This window comes from Castor canadensis, chromosome 9 (genome assembly GCF_047511655.1).
Source record: "Castor canadensis chromosome 9, mCasCan1.hap1v2, whole genome shotgun sequence".
NCBI lineage: Eukaryota > Metazoa > Chordata > Mammalia > Rodentia > Castoridae > Castor > Castor canadensis.
The window spans coordinates 21,012,658-21,026,008 of record NC_133394.1 but is presented as its reverse complement, the minus strand read 5'-3'; the positions used below and the strand labels follow the sequence as shown (position 1 = coordinate 21,026,008).

The window sequence follows — 13,351 nt, the reverse complement described above, 5'->3', positions numbered from 1 at the left end:
TTAAACCCCACTTAGAAAAAGGAATGAGCCATTAAGCCATCCAAAAACATGGAAGAATCTTAAATGCATATTGCTGAGAGTAGTCAGTCCAAAAAAGCTCCATACCAATAGCATTTTGGAAAAGGCCTGACTATGGAGTTGCTGAACAGATCAGGGGCTGCCAGCAGCTTAGGGAAGGAGCAGGGGAGAATTGGTGAAGCATGGGGAAGTTTTCATACTAGCGGAACTATTCTGTTTGATACTAGAATGGTGAATACTTGACACGTTGCATTTTTTAAAAAATCTATAGGATTATATAGCAGAAAGAATGAGTCTTCATACCTACAAGATTTTTAAATTATTTAGGAGATCAGAAAATCCCATAATAATCTTAACTGTATTACGAATGTGTGAAATAAATTTACTATAGGGGATGGGGGAGATGTGCTATCCTATGTAATTTTAAAAATGAGTGGAGGTTGTTAGAATAACTATCATCAAAAACACCACCAACAACAAGTGTCGGCAAGGATGTGGGGAAAAAGGAACCCTCATACACTGCTGGTGGGAATGCAAGCTAGTGCAACCACTCTGAATAAAATTTGGAGGCTTTTTAAAAATCTAAACATGGGCTGCCATACGATCCAGCAATCCCACTCCTAGGGATATACCCAAAGGAATGTGACACAGGTTACTCCAGAGGCACCTGCACACCCATGTTTATTGCAGCACTATTCACAATAGCCAAGTTATGGAAACAGCCAAGATGCCCCACTACTGACAAATGGATCAAGAAAATGTGGTATTTATACACAATGGAATTTTACTCAGCCGTGAAGAAGAATGAAATCCTACCATTCGCAAGTAAATGGATGGAACTGGAGAACATCATTCTGAGCGAGGTTATCCAGGCTCAGAAGAATAAAAATCGTATGTTCTCCCTCATATGTGGACTTTAGATCTAGGGCAAATACAGCAATGTGGTTGGACTTGGGTCACATGACAAGGGGAGAGCACATACAGGAGGTATGGGGATAGGTAAGAAACCCAAAACATGAAAGTGTTTGATGTCCTCACTCCAGAGGAACTAATACAGAAACCTTAAAGCAACAGAGATCAACATAGGAACCAGTGTAAAGATCAGTTAGAGATGAATCAACCTGGGTTGTAACACATTTGTACATGGAAGCAATGCTAGGAATCTCTCTGTATAGCTACCCTTAACTCAACTAGCAAAAACGCTTTGTCTTTCTTATTATTGCTTATGTCTTCTCCTCAAAAAAATTAGAGATAAGGGTGGAACAGGTTCTGCCTGGAAGTGAGGTGGGTTGGGGGAAAGGGTGGGGATGGAGGGCAGGGGAGAAATGACCCAAACAATATACACACATGTGAATTAATGAATAATAAAAAATGAATGGAAGTTCTAAGACTAAAAGCAAAAGGAACTGTACATAACACTGTGCTCTAGTTGATACAGTCATTGCCCTCAAGGCTATGGGTTAGCAATTCTGATACTGTTATACATGTGTTCTGGAATTAAGCCACTAAAAAATGGATACCAGATAATGAAAGTTAGGCTTCTCACTGCCAGAATGAGAGATTATAAGCAAGCAAAGAGAAAGGGTTAGGATTATCTATGTATGAATGGATTAAGATTGGACTTGGGTTTAACTTAATATAGAGATGAATACATATAGAAATATTTACAGGTATGTGTGTATACACAGGTTAGTATATACAGATACATTTTCTTGCTCAGTCTGCCAAGAGGTCCTAGAATCAATTACATCCCAATGCATAGATCTTGGTTTCAAAGGAACCATGGCTTCTTGGAGAAATAACTGATTATAGATCTAGATGAGGAATATACAATATAAGACTGGAGCAGCTTGTAGTGCCTGAAAGTAAGGAAACATTAAAAACAAAACAAGACAAGAAACCCACAATTATGGGAATGTTAAAGAAAAAAAAAGAAAGAAAAAACCACAGGAGCCACCTGAAAGAGCTCCCAGTGGCCAAAGCTGAAATTTGAGCCACAAAATATTAGCAGCAGCACTACTGGGTTATAACCCAGAGTATGAAATAAATAGCCTTGAGGCCATATTCATATAAATAATGTTTGAATAAATAAATACATGGAGAATAGACAAATCCATACAGAAGAATTCCAGATAATTGATGTAGACACACCTCCCTATTGAGGTTGTGATCGTTAAATTTTATGTGTCAATTTACCTAGGGTATAGTGCCCGGTTATTTGTTAATACACTGGTCTATATATTATAAGAACTTTTGTAAATGCCACAGTGTACTCCCACCCACCACAACAATTTAAAAAATAAATTAAATTTTAAAAATAACCACTGGTCTAGATGCTGCTGTGAAGGTATTTTGTGGGTATGATTGACATCTGCAGACAGTGGACATTAAGCAAAAATCATACTCCATAATGTTGAGTAGACTCTGTCCAGTCAATCAAGGCACCTAGATATGGTGCCTCCAGTCTCTTGCCAACATCTCCAGCTGATGACCTGCCCTGCAGGCTTCTGACTTGGCAGTCCCCCCAACATGGGGCCATGTCCTTAAAAATAAACCTCCTGATAGCAATAGGAGAAACTGGGTGTTTTCCTATTGACCTTGTGAGTCAATTTCCTATTGACCTGCGGGTGCGCTCTGCACTAGCTGTGTGTATTTTCTTTACATCTAAAACTACTGTAAAATAAATATTGTATTTTTTTAAACTTGTAATGTGCTACCCATATGAGAAAAACTCTTCCTCCACAGCCCTTGAATATGCAGGTATCTCAAGAACTGTAAATGCATTAGTTCCAGGGGTGATTAGTCTGTGGACTCCCATTAAGAGCATGTGCTTGGATTTGCTCCAGGTCTCTGAATTGGAATCTCAGGAGAATAAAGGGAAGGGCCAGTGGAGGGATAAACTCAAAAGCTTCCTACGTGACTCAGAACTATAGGCCTGCACAAAACTAATTCACTCAAGGGAGGAATAAATGCAGACTTTGGAGGCATATGGTTATGGTTAGCAATGCACTTTGGGTCCCTCAGATTCATTGGGCTCTTCCTGGAAACCTCAAGTCCTCTGCAGCATTGTTCATACAGGCAAAGTGTCTCAGGTTCTAATCCAGCCCAGAAGCAGTGGTGGCTTCAGGTACCCAGCATTGCCTGGCCCGTGCCCAACAGGGGCTGCCCTGCATCCAGACAATGGCGTTGTGCTCTTCTTTCCAACAGTGCTGTGTTCATTTCCCTCAACAGTTCTACAGCGGAAGTGGGATGCCCACAAGGAGCCTGTCAGACGGTATCTGTGCTGTCTGTGGGCAGAAGATCATCGTGGAGCTTGATGAAGAAGGGCTCATTGAAAACACCTACCAGCTGTCATGTAATCACATGTATCCTTTCCCTGGGAGCACTCGCCACCTTGGCCTTCCTCTCCTCTACCTGTCCCCAGCTCCTCCATCTGTCTTAACTCCCCTCCCCAAACACAGACCCTTATCCTTTCTTCCAGTCTTTATTCTTGACTTTCTGATAATCCTTGCTGAATAATGAACTGCTAATTAAGAGAACCTCCTCCTCTATAGAAATTTCCTTTTAAAAAGGGGCAGCTCCAGCTGCTAAGTGGAGTGCTGCCTGGGGAAGCTGGTAGAAACCCTAAGTAAGCACACAGCCAGGAAGGAGTTAGACTAGGGTTAAAAGTGAGAAAATGAAGCATAAGAGCTGGGACTGGGAGTGTCGTTTGGTGATAGAACACATGCTTAGCAGGCAGGAGGCCCTGGGTTCCATCCCCAGCCAAAACAACAACAAACAACAAAACACACAAGAGTGAAATGTTAGGCACAGGGTAGAATGTAATTCAGATGGGATCTGGTATCTGAATCTTGGTGGACCAAAAAATACAGTGTGCGTTGCCTGGAAGTAATCATGGGAATCCAAGATTACTGTAGCAGCAGTACAGAAGTAGTCATAGAGGTGGACAAGAGAGAAAACTTAGCCTCCTTATCAGCTTTCATGGGTGAGGTCTTTCAAAAAAGAAAAAAGATAACACCACAGGCAGCAGGATAACAGGTTAGATAACAAAAGAAAGGACCAAAATTTGGCATCCTGTTCTTAGACCATCTGGCTCCTCTTCCTGTGGGCTCCACCTTAAAAAGCTCTCTATTGGCTAAGGGATCTTAAGTGATTGGTATCAGACAGGCTTTCTCTGGGACACCCAGAAAGCCCTATACAAGGCCTCAGTGTACTGAATGATCCTGACATCAAGACCTCTGAGCAAAGCAGCCCATGTTATCTAAACATGTGACTAGGGGTTGGCCAGCAACCCACAGATGCATATTCTAATTTATTCCTAAATACAAAGCAAAGCATCATTTGTCTTTATTTCTAGTGTGGTACCAATTCTATAACATTATCTCTAAGATGCCCGGTCAGATCAAAGCTCTGGCATTGTGAGATGGCTAGACCTGCTCTCTTTGCCTCTGCAGTCCGCCTAATTCAGTCTGTAATACCTAGTGCCTTTGATGTACAGTACTGATGATTCAGTTCTGTTTAATCTGGACAGTTTCCACTTATTCAATCCTGAAAGTCTGAAAAAAAACTGGTCCAAATACATCTGAAATGTCATAGGAGCCTTTTTTTCAACATTTAAGCCTTAAGTTTTTGAGGGAAGAAACACAAAGATATCCCCTATGGAACTGTAGAGTGGTTTTTCAACATACCTTTCCCAAGAAGCTATCATTCTTAGTAGGAATTTTCCAGTCTGGCTCTAGTTTTAATATGACTTACTTTTCAAATGTTGGAACTGAGCCCCTTCTGCCATTTGCAAATGGAAATGTTTTCTCACTCCACCTTTAAAAGCCCTTAGGGACTGTTGTACATGTGTGCATATGTAATCTGAAATGTAGTCACCTTTAAATTTGCTTTGCAGAGAGTATTATTAATGGCCCATTTTAGCATGAGTCATCTTAGTGAGGAGTGGGCGAATGTGAGTCATATTAACCAGGAGGGATTTCAGAGAATGGTTCTGCAGAGTGCAAGTTTCTCAGCAGGGAGATCTTGAAAGAGCACATGAAAGAGGACGTGGACATTTCAGTGCTGGCTCTATGTCCCCTGAGCTCTATACCTATCTGCAAAGTAGGGCAATACTCCAGCCCTTTTGCATGAAGTGTTATATGGGCTGAAAAATTTTTGTTGCGATATACCACTTTATGTTAATTCAAGCATATTGCAAAAATGTCCCCAATTCCATGAACGTAAAGTAGTGGAGATTCTTAGCTGCACAGAGAGCTGGCTAGCATTGAGCTGGGGCTACACCTCCATGCTCCTCCATTCCTTAGGGAGGGAACTTCTACATCATTGATGATAACATGAGTGTGTAACAGGCTGGTTAGAATACCAGGTGCCTTTGGTGCAGAAAGTCATGGTGGGAAATAAATCGATAAGATGGATCTTGTTACAGCTCATTATTTTGCCCAAATCTGCAATACTGGGGAGCCTGGAAATATTTATTTCCAAAAATAACTGGTTTTGAATGATTCATTCAAATAGTCATTCAATAAATATTTGTTAGGCACTTGCTTATGGTGGTGAGGACAGAAAGATGAATAAGACATAATCCAAGAGGTAACGTATGGTCTAAGAGAGAGAGTAAATACACACAAAGTTACGCTACATCAGAATAAGTTATTGGTGCTGTGAGAAAACATAGGGTTCAGGCTTTGAGAACAATGGTTAAGACTTTCTGGAAAAAGTGATGTATAAAAATGAAATTGTAAATACCTAGAGTTTGAGAAGTTGAGTTTATTGAGTTTATATTCTGTTAAAAGTAATTGGCTCTTTATCAGCAGTAAAAAATGTCACGAACAAATGAAGTTAATAGAAATATTTGTAAGTTTAGGCCTGAGAGTGTGGCTCAACATTAGAGCATGTGCTTAGTATGTGTGAGGCCTGGGTTCAATTCCCACCACAAAAAAAAGGAGGCAGGGAGGAAAGGATTTGCAAGCTTAGTGACACAATTTAAATTTGCCTAAATGCATAAGACAAGTCTGACTACACAGAAAGTAACGAGTAATGCACAAACGTAGAATGAGGAGATGCTAGGGTGAGTGCGTGAGAAATGTGTAATGAATTGGAGACAGGGAAATACAACGATACATTTGCAGAAGACCTTATTGTATAAAAGCATCCTCACACTTTTTATCAAATTCTTTCCAGAATCAAGTGAGGCAAGGACAAGTCAGGCCAAGAAGCTAAGTAAATGCCACAGGGTCAGAAAGTAGCTCCCATTCCAAGTTCACCATCCTCAGGGCTCCATTGTTCCACAGAATCTCCCTAAAGAAGTGATGTGCACACAAGGTCATGGCTGACCGCCATTCTGACCCTCCACAACTTATCTAAAGGTGGCATCATTTCCATGTCACCATGAACCCAGCATTGCTCTGGAGTATCTAGACCTTCCCTAACTCAATGCTTCAGCTTTCATGAATTCTGCATCCGCGGTTGGTGTATTGTTGGGAAAAAGCAGACTTGCCCTTACTGCAAAGAGAAGGTTGATTTGAAGAGGATGATCAGTAACCCGTATCTTTTTTAAAATGTGCAAAATACTAACTTAAATATTTAGTTAAGGATGTGTTCTTCAGTCTAAACTTTCATTATCTTTGATAGCACAATAGAAATTTTTCATTGTCTCTAACAAGCTATTTCAAAATGACTTATCTTTTCTTGTGCGTTTCTATATTACTATTCTGCTTAGAAGTTAAGTGCCAAAACACAGTCCACTCTTTATGTTCATATTTTCCACACTAAGAGATTTGGTGGAAATGAGACAGGACATTGCAAAAGATAGGTAACACATATGGAAGAATAAGCGATGAATGGATAGGTGGATAAATGTTGGATTGGATGGGTGAGCAAGGAAATTAATAGATAAATTGGAATCAAAATGTTTAAATCCCCAAATGTAAACTAGGGTATAGAGAAATACTTTTAGGGTGTACCAAATTTTACTATTACTAGAAATGAGTGGGTTTCTCCTCTCCCTGGATTCTAGCTTGTTAAATTCCTTGCCATGCCTCATCTCTTCCTAAGCTAAGTCCTAATGATAATGATATTTTGAAAGGAAACAAAACCCTACATACTTGGCCAGCTTAGAAGTGACTAGGATTTTTAGAGGCACCAGGGAGCCAACAGAATAAACTTAAGTCTCATTAAGATCTTGGGAAAGTAATGAGAGCTAATTAGAAAGACGGTCCTTGACCTCACCATCCCAAGAACATAGCATGTCTCTTCTGGGATTAAAAGAATTAGAACATATGGCCCCTTAAGCAGAAGGGCACTGAGGGATGACATCAACCTGCCACATGTTCTGTCTTTTCCCGAGGCACCATGGCAGTCACCCACCTCACAGAGCTGATGGAGGAACCTTCCTCACTTCCACTCCCCTGCTACTTGCCTGCTTCTGAGAGTGTGCTTCATGATGGCTGCTGGCAGCAATGCCCCATCTCTGAACACCACATCAGAGCAGAAGGTCTCTGCATCTCGGGACCGTGCTATGGTAGCACAGAGCATCCTGTGCAGCCTCCCGCGCCAAGACAGACCTGGCTCTCAGTAAGCAGCATCCTGAAATCCACCTCAAGGTTGAGGATATGCGAGACTCCCTACTCTTCCTCTCCATCTTTGTCCCTGATATCCCCTTCTCGAAGGTGGAGACCAGGTTCAGAACCACTTTTGGTGATTAACTTATATAGCCTCAATTCACAAATCTTTGTTAGGAAACTGGTGGCTAAGGACCAGGCATGGTGGTTCATACCTGTAATCCCAGCTACTCTAGAGGCAGAGATAGGCGGATCATAGCTTGAGGCCAGCCCAGGCAAACAGTTACTGAGACCACCATCTCAACAAATAAGCCAGGCATACTGGCTCTATTATACATCAGACCCTATCTGAAAAATAAACTAAGAGCAAAACGGGCTGGAAGCATGGCTCAAATGGTAGAGTACCTGCCTAGCAAGCAGGAGGCCCTGAGTTCAAACCCCAGAGCCACCAAAACAAGAAGAAGAAGGAAGAGTAGGAAGAGGAGAAAACTGGTGCTAATTTGATCACAAATGTCATCCTAAATGATAGTTTAAATAACAAAGGGTGATTTGATTCTTTATGTAGTCTGGAGAGAACAAACTGCCGAATAGCACACGCACCATTTTCATTGAGAGCCTTATAAGGAAAAGCTATATGTAAGAAGCTGTCCTTTGCAAAATCGCTATCAGAGATACTGTGTATTAATTATGTTTCCTTAGTACATACCAGAAAAAGTATGTCTTATTGCACGAACTACTGTTGCTACTGTGTGTGTGTGTGTGTGTGTGTGTGATACTGAGGACTGAACCAGGGCCCTGGGCGTGCTAGGCACGTGCTCTACCAGTTAAGTCATGCCCCCAGCCTATGTTATTCTTTTAAAATATACAAAAAGTTCCCTCTGAGTGCCTACTGCAGAAAAGCCCTGAGCTCAGTTTTTGCTCACTTGCAGTGGCTTCCATTCTATAATAGAATAGTCATAAAACCAAAATTGACTGAGTGCTTTTCCAATGTAGTCATTCCCCTCTTCCCCTCCCCCTCCTTCTGTTAGCATACATCCTGGTCTTTTATCCTTACCTTACAGGTTGGTTTGTTTGTTTGGTTGGTTGGTTGGTTGGTTTTTTTGGTGTGACTGGGGTTTGAACTCAGGGCTTCACTCTTGCAGAGCAAACCCTCAAGTGCTTGAGCCACACCTCCAGTCCATTTTGCTCTGGTTGTTTTCGAGACGGAGTCTGGTCAACTTGCTCAGGTTGGCCTCGAACCATGATCCTCCCAATTTCAGTCTCCCAAGTACGAAGCAGTTGTGATCCACTGGCACCTGGCTAGTTTGGGATTTTATTGTAAAGAGTTTCAATTTGTTTTCAGAATTGATAGTAGTGTAAATAACAATTATAACCATTATGCTATAAAAATCATATGGAGGCCTTTAAAAAAAATTTATGAGACATGGCCTCGATATATTGCCCAGGCTGGCCCTGAACTCATGGACTCAAGTGATCTTCCTGCCTCAAGCCTCCAGTAGCAGGGACTGTGTGTGCATCACTGTGCCCGGTGGGCAAAAGACTTTTAATTAAACTCATACAATGAATAAGAAAGGAAATACCCATTCGGTACATTGCTTGTTATATTTGCAAGTGACATTGGTGAATATTTCTGCCCCATGACCACCTGGGGCAACCTCCTTAACTGAGCTTCAGCTGGGAGCGCACACATTTTTTGTATGGACAAATCCTGGACTGGCTTCGTTATTTGGTGGCCTGGCAACCCGTGGTGATAGGAATAACTCAAGGCATTAACTATTCACTGGGGCTGGAGTAGCACAGCAGACTTCCCCAGAAGCAAGGTGCTGTGTGGTGGGAGTATTTTTAAGCCCTTGTTCTGTGTTCAATATTGACATTTCATTTTACAGATGGTCCTAATAATTCAGAAAAAAATAAACTAAAAAAGTAAAACATAGTGTCACACCTAAAGCAATTTATCTCTGTGGGAAGAATTAAAGAGAAGCAGAACAATGGAATGAACAAATAAAATGTGCTTTTTCATCTTTCCCCTCACAATTGTTTGTAACCCACGCATGGGACACTTTTATTACACACCGCTGGGGACATTGTGCCCCCAGTTTGGCGGACAATGATCTGATCTGTAACATATTTCGAAGGCTTGCAAAACACTTCTTGCAACAACACGTAGTTATAATTAATGCCTCCCCATCAGTTCGTCTTCAAAGAAGTAGGATGAGTTGTTACATAAGTCAATGGATTCAGGGTCTCGTCTTTTCCACTCTATGTGCTTGTCACTGCCTAGTAACTGTGGCCCTACAGAGTCAGAGGGTACAGGGGGTCACCCCCAAAGCTCTGCAGGAGAGCCACAGCCGCACTGAGATTCCTGGGAACCCCCATGGGCTGCACCAAAGAGGAAAGAGTTGCTCTCTTCTTTTGTGTTACTCTGTTCACACACAAGACACGTGTTCTCTGCTGTTCTCTGCTTCGTGGCACTTATTAATACCTGAAATCATATCATACTTTTATTATTTATCTTCCACTCCATGAAATCTAGGAGCTTTATCTGCTGTGTTCCCTACTGTGTCCAGAGCACTTAAGCGGTGTGCAGCCCATAACTGGCACTCAATAAATATCTGTTGAAAGAAAAAAATTAATCAGAAAGGAGGGAACAAAATTAACTGAATGGGGAAACCAATTACAAAGAATTGACCCACAAACAATGTGTTGGACTCTGAAAGTTAATTCATTTTAAATGACTGGTCATTTGATAAACAGCCAACACTATATACACAACACTAGACAGCTACCCTGCAATATTGGGACTATTGCACTTGCATGAGGTAGGAAGGAGACACACCACTTGTTAGGTCCCTTGTCCAAATGCTAGGATTGTACGTAAACCTATTCAAAGTTCTATCCTCAAGATTACTCATACTAAGATTCCTATCTGCTGTGAACTCTCCTTCTTTATACCTCAGTATTATAATTGGCTCACTAAACAACCGAATTCTAGTTTTCTACTCACCAAATATTTCAGTAATTTATTATATACTAGGCACATTCAAGGGTTAAGAAGATAAAATAAGATTGTTTGTAGGACTGGGATTTGAACTCAGGGCTTTATGCTTGCAAAGCAAGTGCTCTGCCACTTGAGCCACACCTCCAGTCCGTTTTGTTCTGGTTATTTTGAAGATGGGGTCTTGAGAACTTCTCTGGGTGACTTCGAACCTCAATCCTCCCAATCTCCACCTCCCAAGTAGCTAAAATTATAGGCATGAGCCACCGCACCCGGCTAAAAAGAGAGTCTTAAGTTTATAGTCCAGTGACAAATAGAAGATCTCATATTTGGAGAACCCACTATAAATTAATTTTTTCTTCTGTTCTTTAAAAAAAGATCCCTCACATTGATCTGTGATATATTTGCCACTTGTTTTTATGGCTAGCTGCATGTGGGGGTTCCACCCCCTCCTGGAACCTTTTAGAACTCTGGGCAGGTAAAACAGTATTTATTTGCATGGAAATCAAAATGGCCCTCACAGTTCAGACATATCAGATAATCATTGTGTTTTGGCAGCTTTCTGCTACTGTAACAAATACCTGAGATGATCAACTTAAAAAGAGAAAACTTTTCTCTCGACTCCAGTCTTGGAGGTTTCAGTTCCTGATCAGTTGGCCCTGTTGTTTGGGGGCCTGTAGTGAGGCAGTAAACCAGGCAGGGAACTCATGGGGAGGAAGCAGCTCATCTATGGTGGCTGGGAAGCACAAAGAAACAGAGCCTCTTGAAGGAAACACCCTCAGTGACCTAACTTCCTCCCACATGCCCTGCCTCCTCAAAGGTCCACCACCTCCAATAGAATGGTGGCCTGGGACCAAACCCTTAACATATGACCCTTTTGGGACATTCAACACCCAAGCTATAGCACATTAAACAATCTCACAAAAAAGATGCCATTTTCTTTATATAGTTCAAATATTTATAATCTAATTCCAATTTGTAAAGTAGTATGTATATATACATCAACAAAAGACTGGAGAGCTGTACTCTGCCAAAGTACCAATAAGAGCTGATTCTTATTTTCTCTTACATCTTCTTGCCTCTTTTCCAGAATTTCCACAATGAACATATTTCACATTTGCAATGAGAAAAATAAAGATTATTTTTTAAAGGCAATTTTAAATCTACCACTAAACTATGAGGTTAGCTCTACTAGTGTTTAAATTCTTAAGGTTAAACGTACAGCTCAAGTCAATGTTAAATCCGTCTGGTTCTCATGATAGTTAGCATGGTGCATACTGTTGGAAAAGAAAAACAGAACTTGTGCATTTTCTTCACAGGCTGACTGTTGTCTCCACAATGCTCTTCTGGGAGTTTGTGTGAAAGAAGTACCATGTGAGCTCTCCATGACTAAATAAAGTCTGTTACAGGCCTAATGAACTTGTTTCTTCAGGGTGTTTTTCCTGTGAATAGAAGAGTTCCTTAGAAAAATGTCCATTTGCAAGCCATAATACATAAAGAAATGAAGCCCTTCCCAGAAAGTAAGAATAGCAGCTCACATCTACTACAGAGTCATCCCTCTTATCCCCACAGGGGCCTTCTCACTGGCTTGGTACTCTTGTCCCTCCATCCCTCCAGAGGCAATGGTAGCCAAAGAATGTGCACTCGGTGTTTTGCTTCTATCACTGCAATTCATGATCTCAACAATCGAGCCTGTAGAGGTCACTGCCCTATTTTAAGGATAGGAAAACATTTTGGGTCAGATAAAGTGAGTTGACCAACTTTACACATCCACTAACCCAAGTGTTTCTGACTCGAGAGCCTGATCACTCTCATATCCCTAGCTCTACTTGAGAACTGAGCAAGGGTCAGAGGAGGTCACTCCCTTTTACATGACTCTCAGCATAAAAAGTGAGTTGCATAGAATCAGTAAAGAGCCCTGAGCAAAGATGATCCATCCAAATTTAATGCATTATTAAATCTTGACCTTTTTTTTTTGTTTGGTGGTGCTGAGGTTTGAACTCGGAATTGCAGTTGTTAGGCAGGGGCTGTGCTGCTTGGACCACACCTCCAGCCCTTTTTGTTCTGGGTACTTTGGAGATAGGGTCTCACTCTTTGCCCAGGCCGGTCTGGACCACAATCCTTCTATTTTAGGCTTTTCCCTGGGAAGTCAGGGACATGCCACCACATCCAACTTTTTCCATTGAGATGGGGGTCTCGCAAACATTTTTTTTGCCCAGATTGAGCTGGAACCAATCTCAGCCTCAATTATAGTTTTGGATGACAGGCCTATGCCACAGTGCCAAGCTATTGATTGGGATGGCGACCTTGTAAAGTTTTTCCCCAGGCTGACCTCAAACTGATTCTTCCAAGTAGCTAGGATTACAGGCATGAGTCACTAGTGGCCAGCTAAATCTTGATTCTTAGTTAAACATTATTAAATCCATTTAAAAGTTAACATATGGTAGTCATATCTGTCTTCAAATGGTTATATATTTCAGTCATGAACAACTTCTAGGTACACAGCTATTTAAAATTTTTATTTAATACGTATTTTTAATTTTTTTTCTTTTTGGCAGTACTGGGACTTGAACTCAGAGCCTTGCACTTTCTAGGCAGCTGCTTTACCACTTGAGCCACGCCCCCTATCCCTTTTTGCTTGAGTTATTTTTCAGATAGGGTCTTGCATTTTCCCCCGGCCAGCTTCCAGACCATGATTCTCCCATCACTACTTTCCAAGTAGCTGGGATTACAGAAGTGATCCATTTACTTTTAAAATATTTCCAGAAGGAAATGG

General features: G+C 41.3%; 1 protein-coding gene across 5 annotated transcripts in view; it reads left to right on the top strand.

Annotated features, from left to right (window-relative positions):
- Positions 1-11,990, top strand: part of Rnf175 (ring finger protein 175) — a 47,324-nt gene extending 35,334 nt beyond the window's left edge. For 2 of the 5 annotated variants that reach the window (XM_074041329.1, XM_074041328.1), the window contains 3 exons: positions 3,250-3,383; positions 6,463-6,564; positions 9,255-11,990. In XM_074041329.1, the coding sequence (XP_073897430.1) occupies positions 3,250-3,383; positions 6,463-6,564; positions 9,255-9,375 (357 nt within the window). In that variant the 3' untranslated portion in view covers positions 9,376-11,990. The other 3 variants (XR_012435613.1, XM_074041326.1, XM_074041327.1) reach the window with 3 other exon arrangements.
- The last annotated feature ends 1,361 nt before the right edge of the window (positions 11,991-13,351 follow it).